Raw genomic sequence first — 20,395 nt, 5'->3', positions numbered from 1 at the left:
TGCTGCTGCCCTGGACTGTGTGCTTCCAGCAGCTTCTGTGCTTGGCTTATGTGAGTGGCCTGACACAGCAGAGTCAGATATTCACAGATATTCATCTATTCTGCCTAAACACTGTTTTGCTGTAAGCCACCCCTTTAAAAAATATTCTGATTTTCAGGGAAAAGAAAAAGGAAAAAGGATGTACAATGGAAAAAACAACCCATAAACAGAAAAACAATTCTCACCTGTCCTCCATAATGGCTGCCACCTGGGAAATATGGACCCTGTAGCAAAGGTGCCAATTATTTCTCAAATAAAAAAGCTTCTTTAAGAGCTTTTAAAAGAGACACTGTTTTTTTCCTCTGTTGCACAATGAAAAATCACAGGAAGATAAACACTCAGCCTATTGCTTACTGTTACTCCATATTCGAGGCTCTATCTCCAGGCAGCAATAGGAATTCTATCTGTCATCTTTCATCTCACAGGGGCATGAGGAGTCTTAGTAACTCCTCACCTTCCCCCTCTTCCTATTTTAAACCATACTGCTTTTCAGATATCAACTCTGATACTGCATTTTGCTGAAGGAAATGAGGTAGAGGAGGGATGAATCTGCTTCCAGCCACTCCTTATTGTTAGAGCTAAGAAACCTTGACAGCAACAGAGCAGCTTGGAGGGTACAACCAGGCCAGAACTGCATTTAATACAACAGAAGCAGCAGATCTGCATAGTTTTTGTATTGCTTCAGATCATATATCTTTAGATACCTATTTTGTATCAGATAAACAGAGTTTTCACAAATTTTTTTCAGTCAGTGTAAAAGTAGCAAGTTTTGATGTAGAACAGGAAGAGATTCTCACCTGTCCTCCATACTGGCTGCCTCCTGAAGAAGGTGAACCCTGAACAAAAAAGAATTAAATGATCTCTATATCCATGTCATAGTACTCCTTAAACCATGCTCCATATGAAGGAGAGCCCAGTTTCCTTCACTCCAGAACTGTGAGTGGACTGAACCAGACTGTACCAAAATGAGTGAGGCTCATCTGCATTTACCATGATGCATCAGAAATTCACAGAAGAGTTAAAAAACTCTTCTGTGGCTTGGCATCACATACATTTATAACCATTATATACTCAGTAACAAATTAGATAAAAAATGGACAGAAACCACGAAACCCCAATCTCCTGAAAATGCTCCTTTACCCAGAGAAGTGCCAAATCTCTTTGGTCAAGTCATAAACACTACAAGGGAAGCATATTCACTATTCACCTGTCCACCATATTGGCTGCCTCCTGAGGAAGGTGAACCCTGAAAATAAAACAAAAAAATGGAAACTGAAACCTTTTAACACCTTTTTCATAGACTCATAGAATCCTTTCATGAGGCTTTAAAAATTCTGATTACCTTCATAAAGTACTGATTTATTTCAGAGAGACATGATATCTAGTCCTGCAAATTTTGGCAGTCAATTGAGCCAACCATTTATTTCACATTCTATTTTTCTTAGTCTTAGATAATGATCTTCATCTGAACTTGTTTTGTTTAATTACATTAGCATCAGAACACTACAGAGAAAGATTTACTGAAAAGATTTTAAATTAAAGTAAAGCTAAGATAGAGTCAGTCAGGTGGACAGCAAATAAATTTCAAAAATGGGGACTATTAATGCTTACTTGTCCACCATACTGGCTGCCTCCATAAGAAGATGACTCCTGGAAAAAAATTGATAATTAGTTATTTCTGAATATCTAATTAAGGGAAAGAAGTGGCATAGACACCTATACTTTGTTATTTGAGTGTTTGTGTGTAATTATCCCAGAATAATCTCTGTTTTTTTGTCTTCCTTGAATTCACAATATTACTAAAAAGTATAGACCACTGTCAATTTTCTTGATATATTAAATTGAGATCCTTAACATGAGTCAAATATTTATTTAAAAAATATAAAATATGAAAAGTAAGAGCTTACATGTCCTCCATACTGGCTAGCTCCAGAGGAATATGAATCCTGTAAAGAATACCAGATGAGTGAATTACCTGCAGTAGGATTTCCTTAAATCAAAACATGACTCTGCCAGGAGTAAGAGAGCAAGGTAAGAGTGAAGACAGGTGAGCAGGACTTTCAGAATGCTTTAATAACTAGAATTTAAGTTGAGCAAGGTAATTTGGGAAAATACCTGAGATCCTTAGCAAGGGTGGGAAGCAAAGACATAGTGCTTTGTTTGTGTGACATGTTGGGAAGGTTAAGGTGACATTGTTTCCTGTTCTTTCTCTGCTCACTCCTGGAGAATTACTTTTTTTTTCATTTGGAAAGCTGAATGCTGGGCTAGAGCTAGCAGTAAATATTGGCTACCTAACTGGACTCTGAAAACCAAATTAAGAAAATATACTGAAACCTCATACAACAAGTGGTCTCTTTAAAGAGGGGAGATTGGATATTTTTTTCTTCATATTGGAATGAGGCCAAATAGGAATAAAAAATTATGTATTTTGAGTCGTTCTTTCCCTGCACTTTTTTTTTGGTGAGCTTCATTTTGCAAGTTTCAGAAAGCAAGGGCATTATTTGCTAACAAATCCATTGTTAGAATTTTTAGGACATATCTAACTCGATGAATTTCATTTGCTGGGCTTTTGCTCTTTTTACCCAGCTCCCATATAAAAACTGAATTTAATTGAGGGAATGAATTAACAGTCATTTTCAGAAGTGGTAAACTGCCTCTCCTTTTGGAATGAATGTTTACCTGGCTGTTGTACTGGCTGCTTCCAGAAGAAGATGAGTCCTGGGGAAAAATGCAAACATCAAAACCACCAATTACTTTGCACTAAAAGAAGTCTTTTGAAGCAAAATTTCTTGCAAGATAGTAGAACATAAATACTAATACTAAACTTTCTTGCAGTAAATGATCTAAGAGGAATACAATCACATAAATCCATGTCCTTGGGGGATATTTTTACATAATTCCAAGGAAGCCAATGGAATTGGCTCTCAATGTCAATATTTATACTGTTATCTACCTGTGTTTGTGACAACATTTTTATTGTAAGACTTCTCTTTGAATGAAAACTATTTTAAATAGAAAGAGAAACTGAGAGTGCTGCATGAGTGTCCTGTGTGTATTATTTAGTTACAATTTAAAAGAATGTCCTATGTGTATTTTTAATTGTAACCAAAGTAGATTATTTTCACAAGTGTATGACTTCTATTAGGCACTGACTCTTTATCTTCCCTAGCCATTATATTGATAAAGCAAACAGAGGACACAAAAAGCTGATGAACATTGCTTACATTTGTAGAGGAATTACTTCTGACTAAAGAAGAGGATCCACCCTATGAAGGAAAAAAAGAAAAGAAAAATTAGCCTTTGTCTTTGGTCATAAATTATAAATGAAACAAAATCTTATAATGCCTGCTCCATGGCATTTCAAAGGAGGAATATCACAGCCTGAAATTAGTTACACTTACACTTCACTTTTTTCAATTTGCCAGGAGAGAAAATAGCTCTTTTTTTTGGCCCAAAAGACCATAAATCATGAAGTATCATATTGTATCTACCTATAATTTATTGCCCAGGAAATAAGAGTATTTCCAAGGTGCAGGAATTTTTTACAGGCTACATGTTGATTGACCACATATAATTTGCTTTGGAAAACAGGGATTACCCTATTTCATAGTCCTTAAATAATTTCATATGGACTTAAAAGCACAAGTGAGAAGTTGCTCAGTTTTTAGTTTTGTTTATGTTTTAAATTTTGCAAATATAATGAGAAATAAGTCCTACCATACTAAGTCTATTTAAGTCCAACTATCTAAGTCACCAAAGGAACAATGAATGTTAAATTAAAAGTACATTCAAATAAGTAAGTTGGAAATAAATAGGATCTCACATAATTTTCCAGTTAAATAGTTCAGTAAAAGAAAATGTATAATGAACAAGTGGCACTCACAGGACTTCCCCCAGAACAATCACATCCACCCTGTAAAGAATGCAGAAAGAATTTGAGACGTCAAGAGCACAGGACTGAGATGGGTTCTAGTTACAACTCAAAGTACTTCTGCCATCCCAGGCAAGCAAACCATAAAGCTACATTTTAACTGCCCAACTTCTAGAACTGAGTATATTTCATCCTATACAACTATTTCTGCAATTATTGCTCTGGTGGAGCAAAAAAATGCTAATTTTTTATCTTCAAATTTTCTTACCTACATTTTTTTACCTTAAAAATAATACTCATCAAAAGGATGAGTACAAAATTCTGAGTAGTACCACCACAGAAAGCAATTTCTTTTTTCTCTAAACAGGCCAGAGCACCTGGAGTACATGCAGTACTGTTTCATGTTACAGATGATACAGAAAACAGGTGATTTCTACTCTGATAAAACTAACTGAGAGGTGGCCAGGAGCTCACCATTCAGTGTCTCACTTTCCACTTTCAATATGCATGAAATTTGTTTAGCACTAAAGCAGGTACAGAAGCTGAGATAAAATGCCAAACAGTTACTGCTGGCTACTCTGGCTTGCAGGATGTCCCAGTCACTTGGCAAAAGAACACAATGGGTTGCTGAGGCTTTGGGCAAAAAGGACAGCGGTGAACGAAAACAGTTCTTGTAAAGGAAAGAAAAGAAATAAATTAGAGTGCCTGACACCAGCCCAGCTGAGGACTGTGGAGAAAGAAATTCATACCTGTCCACCAGACTGGCTGCCTCCTGAGGAAGGTGAGCCCTGTAAACATTATATTCTTGTTTAAAAATTTTTCTGTGACACATGCATTTAAATACAAATTATTGTCTTTTACTCTTTTAACTATGTTTGAAAAGATCTATTCTCAACCAACCTATTTGGTTGAGAACACTATTTTATCTATAGAAAGGTTAATGAGGATAAAATAAACTACAGAGTAATCTGGAACTTTAGGTATTATCAATCTGGGAATATTTTCTTGAAATATGTACATTGGGGGAAAACCCCCTCACAATAACAATGAAGAAGAAAAATTTCCCACCTGCCCACCATACTGGCTGCTTCCAGATGAGTATGAGTCCTGAAAAACAATAAAAATCACTTACTTTATATTTTAAAAACATAAATTAATGTTAAATATTTATTACTTTCATTCTCCCTGGTGTTAAAACATCAGTTAATGCATGAATTGCATTTTTACTACTCTGCTTGCATTGCATATTTTACATAGAGATATGTAAGGAAGAATGAATCAATCTTTTTCATTCACAGATTAAAAATTGCTGTAATACGAGGCCTCAAACTTTTGTTTGACTGATACTTCAAAACTACAAAGGTATAGTATTTACCTGTCCACTGGAGTAACTACCACTTTGAGAAGATGACCCCTGCAAAAAGAAGACCCAATTTATTTGTATTTGAAATGGCTTCTGGAGAACAAGACTGTTGTATACACAGAATTTTTAATTTTTTTATTCAGAGAGTTTGCATTTTTATTTCACAAGACACAATGCTAGATGTCATAAGAAATTCTAGGAAATAAATGGTTTGGTGTCATTTACTCATTGGGATAATTTTTAAATAGTACAGCCATTTTGGAAGGGGAAGTGCAAATAATAAATAAAATAGATGCTTACATGTCCACCTGACTGGCTGCCTCCTGGGGAATAAAAATCCTGGAAAAATGTATTGAAATTACATGAAAAAACCAAACCCCCAAAACTGGAAAGATCAGAGGGGAAGAAAAACACTCCTCTTTGCTTCTCCACATTCCTTAATTTTCTGTCATGGATTGTTCAAAAAAAAAAAAAAAATCTGCCGTCTTTCTGTATAAAACAGCACATGCCCCTTAATGTTTTTTGATAATTGCTCTTTTGGTGGTAGATATTGTCTAGGATACAACAGCTGAAAGAGTTATATCTCCAACAAAACAATTTCTTAGCCTGTGTCATTAGAATAAATACAATATGTGCCATGTAAAAATAATAGAAAAATGGAAGCTTTCATAAGTCATACAGCACAACAAAACAAAGGGTTGCACTTAGAATAAGTGGTGGACAAATCAAGGTACTGAAGCTCTTTGTAGTCAATCAATGATTTAAAAAGATCAAGGACCTGAACAAGTAAATTGTGCTATCAAATTTGTGATGTGACTTTGAGATTCAATAGCACACCTCAGCATCAGCTGGCATTTCTAGCAGTACTTAAAGTCCTTAACCATATCCTCATTCCTACTGTGCTTGAGGGCTTTCTGTCCCACACTGGAACTGCCCCAGGCTTTCCACAGGAGATGTAATTTAGGTGCTGCAGTAGCCAAGCACTGGGGCTGGCACCTGGCAATACAGAAGGGAAGGATTGCTTACCCGCTCACTCTGGCGGCTACCAGACGGTGAGGAGGAATCCTACAAAATATCAGAATCTAGTTATTGCCATGGCAAATATTGCTATTTCTTTCTAAATTAGTGTGGGAAGCAAAGGAAGGTTGAAGATGTAGCCTGTAGAATAAGTAGTCTACAAATTCTTTCTCTGCTCATTTCTGGAGAATGGCATTTCTTTATTTTGAAAGCTGAATCCTGATGTAGAGAAAGAAAGGAGTGAGGTCACATCTCAATCTCTTTTATTTCCTCCAGAATGTTTCAGGGGAAAAGATCAGCATTTGCAAAGCTGTCTTCAATTTTTAAAGACCAAGGTGTGGTACACATCTGTTGCACCTTAGTTTCTTTCAGAGGGCTTTTTGGGCCCTCTGTAGTATCATATTTTAGCTTTCTTGAATACCCATAAGAAGGTTTGGTAAAGAAATTGCAGTGAAGCTATCAACACAGTATACTTGTGACTAATTATTGATAATTATTGATAATTATTGATAATTATTTGCAGAGAGCAATGTCCTACTAACCAAGACCCTGGAAAACACTTAAAAATGGTAAAGTTTTATAAATGGCTTCAGGAGTTAATAGAATATATGCTTTGGTCAGGAGAAAAGGCATCTTAAGAAAAGCAGGTAGTTTACACCACACTACATGAAAACAGACCATTCCTATGCAATATATAGATGAAGGAACTTGTATTTTAAATGTCTGGCATTGGAAAAACAAATGAAGTGTTGTGTGAATTGGGGATGGAAAGAGGGAAGTAGTCACATACAAATATTGAGTTGATGGAAATTGTGAAATAAAAAGAGCTTTCTTTGCAATTTCTACTTCTAACAACAAATTCAAAAAAAGTTTGATTGTTAGAAGTTGGAACTGTTTAACTGCAATTTTAATTTGTGAAGTTCTTATAATGTACAGCACAATCATGTGACATCAGGTAAGGTAAAGGTCCATGTAAGCACCTAGATAGTTTAAAAGGTAGTGAATTATTATATTGATATTGTTGAGAAGAAATGCTTACACTGTCTTCAGTTTCACTGCTTCCCATGGAAGGGGAATCCTGTAAAACAATGGAGAAACATTTATTTTCATATAAGAAAGGACTCTTACTCGTTCTTGATTGTGGAGAATATAAAATAGAAGAATAAAACTAAGTGCTTAGAATCTCCAATTTTACAAAAACTAGGGAATGTGCAAGAAAAGAAAAAATATGTAATTATACCTGTTGCTTAAGCAGAAGAGGCTGGGGAAAACCTCTCCTTTTAAAAATGCATTTTTATAGGGAAAAACTTTTCAATAAAGTCTAATTTTTTATGTTATCATTCTTCATATTCAAAAATCCCATTATGTAAACTTTCAACAACTTCTGCATAAGTAAGGTGTGTAAAGTAAATGCACAAAATCTTTTCCTTTTGAATGAGCTAATGCATGAACAATAAAGTAGTTACAGCATTGAGCAGTCACAGGACACAGTTAAAAACAGCATACATAGTGCCTCATGCTCTCTACATTATAGAAACATTTCGAGTTGTCACAAAGGTAAAGAGAAACTAAAAAGGCATTTTCATGGTCATGGTCAGTTAAAAATAACTGAAACATACACATAAGAACCAACACAGCAAGCTTAAGCTTTTGATGTAGGAGACAAATAACATTTACCTGGCCATAAGACTCAGAACCACTGTATGCAGAAGATCCACCCTGTTCAGAAAACATAAGAAATTTTCATATTGCAATCAGACTTTTTTCAGATGCTTGCTGTAGGGATCTTCTTCTGGCACATTTAAAAAATATGATTATTTACTTAGGTAGCAGAACTGTAAAACAACTCAGAGTTATGACCCTGTAAAATACTAATGTTGCATATTTTTAAAATCAACTTCCAATTCCACTTTTGAAGAGACCTTAATCTTGCAGGCAATTCAAAGATAACATTGTTGAGAAGAATAAGCCTTAGAAGTTGGAGGCACCCCACCTTTTACTTCCCTATAAACTTTAAGGCTACTTAGTTAAAAGTATATACAAATTCACTCATTCCTCAAATAAAAGATCACTTTAATTAGAATATAATATAGAGCCAAAATATAGATATAGCTGAATATATACTTCACCCAGTGTATTGGCCTTCAGCAACTTTTAGACTAAGAGGAAAAAAAGAGTATTTACCTGACCATAGGATTCACTGCTGCCATCATAAGCAGAAGACCCTCCCTGCACAGAAAATAAAAAAAAACTGTTTAATTTGATTCTCTCAAGAAAGTGTTTTCCATCTTTCAAGGACAGAATAGGAGTGAAAATAAAAGAAATCTGTTATCTCAACAAACAAGAAAGTACACCTACCTGACCATAAGATCCACCAGGATAGTAGGAAGGCCCTCCCTGCAGAGAAAACAGACATTTACTTATTTGTACTTGAATGTTCTCCCAAGGAATACTTTTAGGCTGCTCCTGTGCAGGCACAGTGACCAGAATATTTACCTGGTTACCAGAGTAAGAACTGTGGGAAGAACCTGGGCCGCCCTGAAAGAAAAACACAGACCAGCTATTTTCTTGCAGATGAGAATTTAAGTACCTGCACATCTGGTTCTCACTTCACCCTTTCTCCCAGTTTTCAGCTAATTCCTGTGTGCCTAAGTAAAACTCAAGACCACTGTTGCTAAAGTGGAAGAAGTCTTCTGGCAGCAGTTTTCTTAGCCTGCTGAAATTTGAATTCCACAAAGAAACTGCAGAGACCATTCTGTACTGTTCTCTGTTGAGCTTCACACCACAAGGCTACATCAGGGTTAATTTAATTTTTCTGCTCTAAGGGATAACAGTCACGTCTGTAATTTTAGTATGTCATAGCACCCACAGTACTGGGAGTAAAGGAACCAGGAGGATGGGAGTCTGTATTATCCTGGTGAGGGAGGAAGAACTACTACCTGTCCATAGGATCCTCCAGGATAGAAGAAAGGCCCTCCCTGTGCAGGAGACAGAATGGGTTACTGGTTTATATCTGGCTACTCCTTCAAGGAAGGTTTTAGATGGAGTTTCTGAATAGGACATTTTATCTGAATGTTTACCTGGTTACCAGAATATGTGCTGTATGAAGAACCTGGGGCTCCCTGAAATGAAAACACAGACTAGCTATTTTCTTGCAGAAAGGATGGTGCAAAAACCAATGTATGTGAATCTCACTCTAGGCCAGTACTGTTAAAAAAGAAGGGTCTTCTTATCACTAATTTTTTACTTAGGTGAAAGATCATTCCATGGAAGTTGTAAGCAAAATTTAGTCTTTTTCTCTGACAGATTTAATGTTGTAAAATACAGCAAGATGATACAAATATTAGGTGTTATGATAGCCTAAACTCTTGGGTGTTATATTTCATAGCAGCCACTACATGGGGAATATAGAAATGAAGATTTTAAAAGTCTGTTATCTCAACAAACAAGAAAGAACACCTACCTGACCATAAGATCCACCAGGATAGTAGGAAGGCCCTCCCTGCAGAGAAAACAGACATTTACTTATTTGTACTTGAATGTTCTCCCAAGGAATACTTTTAGGCTGCTCCTGTGCAGGCACAGTGACCAGAATATTTACCTGGTTACCAGAGTAAGAACTGTGGGAAGAACCTGGGCCGCCCTGAAAGAAAAACACAGACCAGCTATTTTCTTGCAGATGAAAATTTAAGTACCTGCACATCTGGTTCTTACTTCACACTTTCTCCCAGTTTTCAGCTAATTCCTGTGTGCCTAAGTAAAACTCAAGACCACTGTTGCTAAAGTGGAAGAAGTCTTCTGGCAGCAGTTTTCTTAGCCTGCTGAAATTTGAATTCCACAAAGAAACTGCAGAGACCATTCTGTACTGTTCTCTGTTGAGCTTCACACCACAAGGCTACATCAGGGTTAATTTAATTTTTCTGCTCTAAGGGATAACAGTCACGTCTGTAATTTTAGTATGTCATAGCACCCACAGTACTGGGAGTAAAGGAACCAGGAGGATGGGAGTCTGTATTATCCTGGTGAGGGAGGAAGAACTACTACCTGTCCATAGGATCCTCCAGGATAGAAGAAAGGCCCTCCCTGTGCAGGAGACAGAAGGGGTTACTGGTTTATATCTGGCTACTCCTTCAAGGAAGGTTTTAGATGGAATTTCTGAATAGGGCATTTTATCTGAATGTTTACCTGGTTACCAGAATATGTGCTGTATGAAGAACCTGGGGCTCCCTGAAATGAAAACACAGACTAGCTATTTTCTTGCAAACAGACATTTACATAAATGAGTCTACCATGAATTTCTATTATTTAAAATAAATCTTTACAGCAATCATTAAAAAAGAATGCTGGTTCGTACTTTTTTTAGAGATAAGGAAACCTGTAGCAGGTTCTGTTATTTCCTGTTCAGGTTAAAATATCTAAAAGTAGTAGTAATATTTAGTTTTACTTTTTCTAATCACAGAATCCTATGTGATACCTTGCAGACTCTATGTTTTTATAGATGATCATGACCTTGATGGTATTTTTAAAAATTGCAAGAATACTGGCAGTTTTTAAAGTGTAGAGAGTACTTAGGAGAGCATATTTTTCAGCTCACCACTTAAAGGAGAAGTCTATTTATCAGTTCCTGACATTCACTATAACTGTCACTTCTCCCTAATACATAAATCAGGGGAAGTATTATTCTATGGTTAGACTGCTTCCTCTGAGATTATTTGTAGAATAAGATCTTCTCTTTAAATGAAGCTTGGAGAAAAAGCAGACTAATTGAAGTGTGAGGAACTTGGAGATCCACATAAGTAAGCCCATTTTTTCCTTTGAAACGAGATGGTTTAAAAATGTATAGCTCTGACCCTTAATTTATAATGTTCTCTAAGTTTGATGAGACTTTTGTGTAACTCACAGCTTTTAAATCTAAAAGAAAGCTTTTTGCAAGAATTTTTGTCCTCTGATGAAGGACCTTTAAGGAGTCACAGAAACACAGAATAAACTGAATTGGAAGGGACCCAAAAGGATTATCAGGTCAAAAACTCCTCATCCTGCTCAAGGCTCACACCATGTCCCTGAGAGCATTGTCCAAACACTCCTTGAACTCTGCCAGGCTTGGTGCTGTGACCATTTCCCCATTTCCCTAGGAAGCAACAACTCTCTCTTTTATGTAAGATTTATGAATAGTACTTTATTTGTACGTATACATCTATCTATACCTTGCTTTTTATTATTATTATTAGAATATAACCTATCATGGCCAATCTGTTTACATGCTACTGTAGGCACTGTAGCTGCCATGTGTAGAGGGCCCTGCACAGAAAATGAAGATAAGACTATGAAAGCAAAGATCAAGTCTACTGCTACATAATTTATCATTAATTAATTTGATCAGCTGATACAAATGCAAATTGGAGAAACTCAAAGTTGACACATCTGCATTGAGAACTGGTTTTCTAATCTGTCCAATTTCGATGTCTTATTTTCTTCATGTTGAAAATTTTTGTTGATAGCAACTAAATACACTCTTCTCAACCAAGTTGTGCTAGATTTCTGTTAAAAGCGTTTTTTTTGTAACAATTAAAGCATGCAAACAAAAATGTTTATTAGAATGAAAAAACTTCCTTATAAATGGATTTTTTATACAATCATGCAGCAAATAAAAGGTTTTTCCTCAACGAAGTCTCAGTATTATTTATTTTAATAGACTAGTTTATATTTTAAAATATGTGTGCCATGGTTACTACTTAGCCTGAATTAGATGAAAGAGGTGGCTGACCAAAGTTGCTGTTGCTATATTTTAAGTTAAGTTCAGAAAGCAGTAATTTCTTTATACAATTAGTTTGATTAAATAGCATGGGGGTTTTTACAGAAAGAATAATTCACCAAATGCTTGCTGTTGAAATAAAAAAACTAAAAAATACTATACCATTCAAATGGGTTTATGTAAATCCAACTTCAGTAAAAGATTCAGAAATACATATACTGGTACAAGATAGGCTACTTTAAAATCCAAGGTGACTTTAAAAGCCAGAAGCCTGGTAAAGCTAGTCTGTAATGCCCACATATGCACACTCCTTGGCCTTTTTCCTGGCCCAGAGGCATTGCCTAAGAGAAAAGTTTATTCAGTGCAACTGACATTGAAATTTTAATGATTCTCTTTAGGAGAAAATAGTTTAAATGATTTAAGAGATTATATTTCGAACTATTTATCAAATTTTGATATTTTTAATCACAGTATTTTATTGCACCAGTGAGAAAGACAAGGAAACTAAGCTGAATGCACCTAAGTACTGTGGTTACTACAAGGTATAATGGCTGGTTTTTGAAAAATAATTGGCACATAATAGTCAAGTGACAGAGTATGTGGATAACCAAGCACAGTTACAGACAACTGGCGATCCAATGGCAATTATGCAGTTAAGTGAAACTCATTCTTTTAATTGTATATAGTTCTACCCATACTAAGGAAATCACCATTAATGTTTAGTGTTAACCAAATGTCTATATTTACAAGGTGATTAATTCAAAATACTCCATTATGTAGAAGGAAGTATAAACTCAGAAAAATAATTACCTGTCTATAACCACTGCTTCCATCAGGACAAATGCAACCACCCTACAAATTTTTTTTAAAAAAGGAAACAGTTATTTTTTGTGGAAATTTAAAATAAAATCTTGTTTCAGATGAAAAACTGTTTAGGGGTAGAAAGTCTGTGGGACTACAGAGAAGGTGTGACCTTTTCTATACCTGGAACAAATGAAGGGGCAGCACAGATGTGTTCAGTTCAGCAAGAGAGAAGTATCAGGGTAGTCAGGAGTACCCCATTGTGCTATCACCAGTAAAACATGTTATATTGAAACAGTGCTAAAAAGTGATTTCAGAGAGCCATTTCTGGTAAATTCAATATGTATAGGGTCATTTAATTTACAAATTAATGGATAACACCACTAACCTTCCATGTAAAATGACTTAAACTCTGACTTCTGAATTTAATTAGTTTAATTACCAGGAAGCTATCTGAACAAGACTAGTTAAAAATAAAGAAAATCCTGACCTGATTACTTGATCCACCGGTTGCAATAAATGATCCACCCTGTGAAGAAAACAATTCTATTTTATTAAATCATTTTATTAGAATTAGAATTATTATTAGAATCTAAATATTATTAGAATCTAAAGCATAAAACTATGTAGTGAGAAACACTATCACAAACTTTATTACTTCCTTGCAACAATGAACATAACCTGTTGAATTATTGTGAAAACATAAATTAGCATGAAACCTAATTAAGTGACTTGATACAATTCACAGGGAATAGGCATTGGGGAAACTAATTAAGAAAACTGTTATCTTCCAGAGCTCAGAGATCTGTCTGCAATACTGAATTAAACTTCAAACTCTGAGACAGAGGACTATGCTACTGTTAAATTAACATAATTCTGGGTGTAGCTGGATTTCAAACCCCTGGGAAGCTGATGGGTACCAATCCAAGATATTAAGGAAAACAGAACAAAGTGCCATTCTGGGTCAGCTAAATTTCACATAATTCTCTAATATAAACACTGCTGCAGCAGTACATAATCCTACAGAACATGAAATTTGCATCTACTTTTGTAACAGAAGTATATAATCCCTAAGATGTACCTTCTAACCAAATGTAAAATTAAACCATTTTATATATGGCCATTACAATGATGAGTGCAAGAATGTTTCTAAAATAAGAAACTGAAACTACATCGTTTGTGTTTTTAAATGAATTTTATAAAATGTTACGTAAAGAAACATGTGCAATTCCTACCTGCTCAGTGGGGTGAAGCAGCAGAAGAAACTATATTCTGAGCCTAATATCATATTTATAACTGTGCAAAATTATAACATTATAGGGAAAATGCTGTCAAATCAAAATAGCATCCTTCAGCAAAGAAAATTACTGGAATCTAGCTTTCAAAATGAAATATAATTTAGCAGAAAGTTCCTTGATATCATGCAGTTGACACTACAATATTACCTGCATGTCAGAGTGGCTGCTATTTGAAGGAGAAGATGCATTCTGTAAAGAAACAAAAAATGACACATATCTGTAAAGGTAATAAAATAAAACACATAGTTCTATTAGGAAAGAACACCTAACCCTAAAGAGAATTAGTTCTTTTTTGTAGGTAATACACAAGGAACAATAAGCTTACTACTACCAGCAGTAGTTCAGAAAAAGAGACAGGAATGGTTACCTGTACATCATAGGCTCTTCTGCTTAAAACATGTGATGTGTCCTGTAAAAAAACAGTAACATTTACCATTACAAGATGAAAGTTCTATGATCAGTGATTGGTCTTTTTTCTTTCCATATAATTTATTTATAAGAGCTTCAGACCCATTATTGTGTACATTGAGTAGGAATGCATTATTCATTATTATAAAATAAAAGGCTATTTGCATATAATTTTCATAGGCTACTACTGAGTCTGACTTGCAACTGTACAATACAGATATTTCTATATCCTACACAACCACTGAGCATACTAAATTAGGAAACATTATTATTCCTTACTTATTATTCTATCTTTCTTCAGCTAAAGTGTTAGCTGTCCTTTGTATGATACTTGTTTAATTTTAACTTTAGCTTCGACCAACTCTGTATGTGTCTAATGAAGAACAGGAATTTGAGCTGCCCTATACTTCAAATAATGATTTTCATGTCTTTTTTTTCCACATAAATACTTTCTTTAAAGAGATTTGTCCAAAGAGCAAATACCCAAGTAATTTTATTTTACTTTTCCCTTATGTAGGAGGATATTAACTAGTACAAATATGATTCAGGAAAATTAGGTATAATTAAGACATTAGGTATAGTTAGGATAAAACCCTACAAGCAGGTAAAAAGTAAAAGGAAAAAAGTGTTACTTACTCGGGCAACAACTTTCTTCTTTGCACAACCAGAACGCTGCAAAGGAGCCACAAACCTGTTAGTACTTCATAGTTGTAGCTGTCTACACGAAATACTTTAGCAAAAATCTACTACTTGTCAAGGTGATGTTTGGAAAATGAAAATATCCAGAGATTTCATTTTATTTGCAGGAAATCTCAAAAAGCATATTCTTTGTCTGTTTCCACTTTATCTCTCAACAGAAGTTCCTGCTTAGGGGAGTCTCCCTCAGCTGAACCACTATAGTTTAGCATACAATCTGCATAAGGATCCTTTCTCTCTCCTTTATTTTTTTTTAATCATTCCCCATCATTCTTTGTAAGAAAATTTAGAAGCAAACTCTTTTACAGTGTAGTCCAGCCATACAGACTGGATAGAGATAACCAGGGGAATACTAACATCTTTCTTGAACAAAGGGGGAAGTGAGTATGCTCCTAAACAGGGCTTCTCCATGAGGGATTTTTTTTTTCCAGAACATTTTGAATTGAAACTAGTGCAATGCATTCAAGGTAAATACAAGCCAAAACAAAAGATGTTTTCAGAAGGTCTCTGTACTTTCTAGAATACATCTGGTGCATACTTAAGTACTAAAGAGGAAAACTAGGGAAAACAGTGAAGCAGAATAGTGAATGGATGAGAACTGAAAAGGCAAGTAGCTGATGTCAGAAGGTTACTCTAGATGGCAGTAAAACAAAGGGAGGTTGTGACAGGTGGAAAAATCTTTTCTATTAACAGAAACAAGTAGAGAAAATGTGATTTATTTACACAACAGTGTATTTGCTTGGTCACAGTCTACTCATGTTAATTACCATTTCTGCTTGTAGGACAGATGGAAAGTCTTGACAGAGTAGTACTGGGTAATACCGGGCACAAATGTTACTTTACAACAACAGCAGCAAGTGACATTAAATCTGAATGAGTGAAAAAGCTTGAGATGGCTACATGCCACATGTACACAGGTGATAAATTCCCAAATTATCCCGTCAAAGCGGATATATTATGAAGAAAATGAATTAGTGTATATTCTCAGAAATATTGTGCCATTTTAAGTAATTTTGCAGCAGCCTTGAGTACAGAGAAATAATTAACTTTTTGAAGGGTATTATAAAGCAATCATATACTAAAGGTCCACAGGTCTAATGTAGAAGTGTTCAGTTTCTAACACTGTCATTAACCATTAGCATTTAAACACTACAGAACAAACAAACAAACAAAAGTACTTACCTGGCCATTGGTACTGTAGGTAGTGTCATTCTGGAATAGAATACATTATTTCCTTTTTAAAATAATTATTTAAATAAAGTAAGCTTAAAGAAAACGAGTTGTTCTTGATACTGCATATGGACATAATAAAAATCACTTATTGCTGCCATTCTCCACAGCTTTGTCTAAATTAGCTTGAATTTCTACCATTTCAGTCTGAAAAACATTGTAATAACAACCTTAGATTGGTAGAAATGTACCATGAAAAGCAGTGGAATATCTGTCACTTCTTGCATTCACTGTATGTACTTCAAGATTTTCTTGTCGGTTTTGTTTGGTTTTTTTTAATTAATGTAAAATTTACCCTTAGATTTGGAGGAAAATATCTGTTACTACGAAGCCATTGAAGTACTCATTTTTACTCATATTTCACTTCATCAAGTTAAATGCATTTATAAGCACTAACTGTTCTTTAAACATATATATGACAATTTTCAGCAAGAGAAGAGGCAGTTGCTGGAACAGCTGTTAGTATGAAAACTCAGCATTCTTTCTGGATTATTGTGCTCCAAAGACTGCATCTAGCAGAGCAATATTTCCTCATCTAGGTGAAAAACATTGTGATGAAAATATGTTACAGGAAGCATACTCACATCATCACAGGCATTGGGATTATTATCATAGGAGGAATCTTGTGACTCCTGGAAGGACATCAGAAACCAGTTATTGTCTCACAAAAATGAATTGCTAAAAATACACTTTCATGTTTACTCTACAAGACAGAAGAGATGCTCGTGTGAAGAAGCTGAGTTAAATTAAATTAGGATCTTTATAAGACAAAAAGGAGCCAAGTCCATAGCTGCAATAGTGGCTGACAGGGAATGTTCCAATCGTCAGAAAAGATAAAAATCCAACAAAACAAATTCAAACCACGAAGAGCACAGAAACAATTATGTTTTATTAGATCTTTGAGAAAGTTGATGCAGGGAGTACAAATAATATGTAACTAGGAGAAAGAAAGAACTACTTACCTGATTATCATAATAGGTGTCTGAGGATGATCCACCCTTTAAAACAAATAAAAAACCAAATCAAAATTGGAGAAAGTTAGAATATAGAAAACCTGATTTTGAGCAGATGCTAAAGTTGCTCATACATCACATACGAAGTGATGTATGAGCAGTGTAATAGAGTATTACTTACTTGGCCACCACCATAGCTTTGTGAGTAGGATCCATCCTATAAAACAAACAAATATAAAATCTACTTCAGAAGAAACTGTGATTTGGTTCAGAGACTCTAAAGCTGGAATAAACAATTGCCTAGGATTCCTTTGAACAAATACAATTTGCAAGATATCTGGATAAATTATCAAACATTATAAAAATTCTTACCAGGAGAAAATCAAGGTCTACCTACCTGGTTGTTACCATAATTTTGGGAGGATGATGATCCACTCTGCTAGGAAACAACAAAAACAACAACAAAATAATTAGAATTTACATTATCATATTGCAGATAGATATTTTTCAGTCATCATGGAAGTTAAAACCATCATAAAACCTCAGTGAGAGGCAACACTTACTTGGCTGCCACCATAGTTTTGTGAGGAGTATGAATCACCCTGTGAAAACAAAACAGCAACACAATGCTGGAGTCATAACACTGGACAGCTGAATTTTATCTGAGTGCATAGAGCTATCCTAGGTTGCTGAGTTCTGTGGAAATTCTATGTAACTTCCACTTTCATGTAAGTGGAATTTCAGGGCTGATAAAAAGTATGTTTGCAGAGAATGAGTTACAGACTGAACATGGAGAGACTCTGCAAGAGTCTAGATCTCCATGAGCAAGAAAACTGTACTGTGGATTAGAATTGCTTTAAAAGTTTTTACCAATAGATAATAAAGATCTACCTACCTGACTACCCTGTGATCCACCCTGTAAATCAGATAAAATGCTTTAGACACTGTTTGGCCATGGAATATTTTTGATGAATGCTATGATACTTGCTTAGTAAGAGTAAGAAGCAGAGGCAGATGTGCAGATTGCCAGTAATGCAATGGTAAACACTAGAGAATACATAAATCAAGGAACCTAAAACATTTAGCTGTAAGTAAAGTCTAGTGCCCAGATGAGTTCCATTCCGAACACTTTCTAGAGAATGTAGTTATTTCTCCTGTATAAGACCTAATTTATACAAACAGAATGAATTTATACAAGTTCTCCTGATAGAATTACTATACAGGAATCTGTGACCTGTGAGATACAGTGACGTCGAGGAAAAGGTTTTAAATGAAATAATCAGTGTATTTTAATGTGCCCTCATTAGAAGAGGAATGTAACTCCTTCCAGTGAAATCAGAAAAGATCTTTGTAGAAGTCAAAAGTGCATAGTAAGAATAGTGAAATACTGAACTGTTGAAGTGAGTGGGATATTTGCCATTCACTAAAATGGAACTGAGGCTTCATTCAGAACAGTCAAAGAAAAATGAAATAAAAAGTATTATCTCCCAATGTTCTAGAAGATTTTAGACCAAAATGTAAGCTTTTTTTTGTCTTAAAAAGACATAGGTTCTCTTTTAAGAAAAAAAAAGCTGTTATAAAAGATATACCTATTAAATACATAATTCTATCAAGTAACAATCATTTATTACATATAATATATTTTATTGTAAAATATATATTGTATATACTGTACCACATTAGAATAACACATTGTAGCAACATCTATGTTGTTTGCATATTTATAAATACAGTATATATTTATATTTCTAAAACACAGTATTTGTTGAAGCAATCTATCCAATTTTTCTGTTTCTTGTGAAAACTCAGTAAGAATCAAAAGAAGTATAGTGAATAAAAAGGAAATCATCTGTTGCCATTTTCTGCCTAATTTTTAATATCACAGAGATGACTTCTTTAAACATAGCTGACATGTTTTAGGATAGTGGTCTATAGAGCTCCAACATTTGGCCTTGTAACAAATACACATGCAGCTATCTGTAATTCACTGTATGAACTTTTTTTTCCAGGGTATTCAATTGGAAGTCCTAAAATATTTTCTGGCTTTTGATAGGAAAAGAGGCTGGTGAGCTCCAGCCCTGATTTAAGTCATGCTAGTTAAGCAAGTCTGCAGCAGACTTCTTCTTTCCAGAATCTGGCCTTAATGTCCAATAGAATTAGACATTTCAAAACAATGATAGGAAAAAGGGGCAAAAAAAGGCTCCAAAGCCCCTGTGATACTCCAGTGTATAGGAAGATAGTGAGTTCTAATCTCAAAATTTGTAAGATTACATGGATTTGTGCAATATGAATCTTTATTTGGGACTAATTAAGCTAGCAGCAAAACTAATTTTGGATGCCTCTTAAAATTAAAGAAGAAAGTCCATTTACCTGGTGGCAGGGATTGCTATCATAGGAGACACCCTGTCAAAAACCAAACAAAAAGGTAAATGCCATTTTTCTTGCAAAGTAATTAGTTTCCTTAACATTTTGGATGTGAGAATTAATGTAACAAAATTCAACATATAACTTCACAGAGGGTGAGTTTCATTTTGTTTAACCCTTTAAGTGTGTGGCTTTACCCTCTGTCACTCTCACACCCCCATACAAGCATCAAGACACTTGCACACTGATGATCAAAGGAATACTTGTGAGCCACATGGAAAGAGGTAGGTTGGCAATTCTTGTCTCTCTGTATCATCCCTGTTCCTCTTGGTTGGTAAAGATGAACTGTTGGTGGGGTTGTTTTGGAAGTAACTGTTACTGTTGGGTGACATTACATCTAAATGTGACCATCAGTCTCTTGCTAGATTCACCACCATGGATTTAGGCAAGGCTTCTGCTCAGAGCCCTTCATTTGCCTGGTTTGGGTATATTTTGTGATAACAAGATGAGGAACAGTACACAGAAAGAGTTCTACCCTGGTTGTCACCCTTCCCTTATTACAGCACAGGTCTTCTCTTGATAAGTCAGCCTGTGACACAGCTT

General features: G+C 35.1%; 1 protein-coding gene across 1 annotated transcript in view; it reads right to left on the bottom strand.

The window, feature by feature from the left end:
• Window positions 1-20,395, bottom strand: part of LOC148222837 (uncharacterized) — a 47,488-nt gene that overhangs the window by 7,540 nt on the left and 19,553 nt on the right. Inside the window, exons 16-51 of the mRNA XM_088169551.1 lie at window positions 19,799-19,831; window positions 17,992-18,030; window positions 17,826-17,867; window positions 17,610-17,645; window positions 17,438-17,473; window positions 17,060-17,107; window positions 16,428-16,457; window positions 15,186-15,221; window positions 14,509-14,550; window positions 14,289-14,330; window positions 13,334-13,372; window positions 12,853-12,894; window positions 10,476-10,517; window positions 10,335-10,373; window positions 9,892-9,933; window positions 9,754-9,792; window positions 9,371-9,412; window positions 9,230-9,268; window positions 8,787-8,828; window positions 8,649-8,687; window positions 8,475-8,519; window positions 7,968-8,009; window positions 7,330-7,368; window positions 6,300-6,338; window positions 5,574-5,612; window positions 5,286-5,324; window positions 4,979-5,017; window positions 4,660-4,698; window positions 3,923-3,952; window positions 3,264-3,305; window positions 2,719-2,757; window positions 1,947-1,985; window positions 1,651-1,689; window positions 1,247-1,285; window positions 837-875; window positions 225-263 (exon numbers count right to left, since the gene is read on the bottom strand). Coding sequence (XP_088025677.1) covers window positions 225-263; window positions 837-875; window positions 1,247-1,285; window positions 1,651-1,689; window positions 1,947-1,985; window positions 2,719-2,757; window positions 3,264-3,305; window positions 3,923-3,952; window positions 4,660-4,698; window positions 4,979-5,017; window positions 5,286-5,324; window positions 5,574-5,612; window positions 6,300-6,338; window positions 7,330-7,368; window positions 7,968-8,009; window positions 8,475-8,519; window positions 8,649-8,687; window positions 8,787-8,828; window positions 9,230-9,268; window positions 9,371-9,412; window positions 9,754-9,792; window positions 9,892-9,933; window positions 10,335-10,373; window positions 10,476-10,517; window positions 12,853-12,894; window positions 13,334-13,372; window positions 14,289-14,330; window positions 14,509-14,550; window positions 15,186-15,221; window positions 16,428-16,457; window positions 17,060-17,107; window positions 17,438-17,473; window positions 17,610-17,645; window positions 17,826-17,867; window positions 17,992-18,030; window positions 19,799-19,831 — 1,416 coding nt within the window. The remainder of the gene's footprint in view (window positions 1-224; window positions 264-836; window positions 876-1,246; window positions 1,286-1,650; window positions 1,690-1,946; window positions 1,986-2,718; window positions 2,758-3,263; window positions 3,306-3,922; window positions 3,953-4,659; window positions 4,699-4,978; window positions 5,018-5,285; window positions 5,325-5,573; window positions 5,613-6,299; window positions 6,339-7,329; window positions 7,369-7,967; window positions 8,010-8,474; window positions 8,520-8,648; window positions 8,688-8,786; window positions 8,829-9,229; window positions 9,269-9,370; window positions 9,413-9,753; window positions 9,793-9,891; window positions 9,934-10,334; window positions 10,374-10,475; window positions 10,518-12,852; window positions 12,895-13,333; window positions 13,373-14,288; window positions 14,331-14,508; window positions 14,551-15,185; window positions 15,222-16,427; window positions 16,458-17,059; window positions 17,108-17,437; window positions 17,474-17,609; window positions 17,646-17,825; window positions 17,868-17,991; window positions 18,031-19,798; window positions 19,832-20,395) is intronic.

The sequence above is a fragment of the Sturnus vulgaris genome, chromosome 9 (assembly GCF_052056855.1).
Source record: "Sturnus vulgaris isolate bStuVul1 chromosome 9, bStuVul1.hap1, whole genome shotgun sequence".
NCBI lineage: Eukaryota > Metazoa > Chordata > Aves > Passeriformes > Sturnidae > Sturnus > Sturnus vulgaris.
This window is presented reverse-complemented; position numbering and strand designations above follow the sequence as displayed.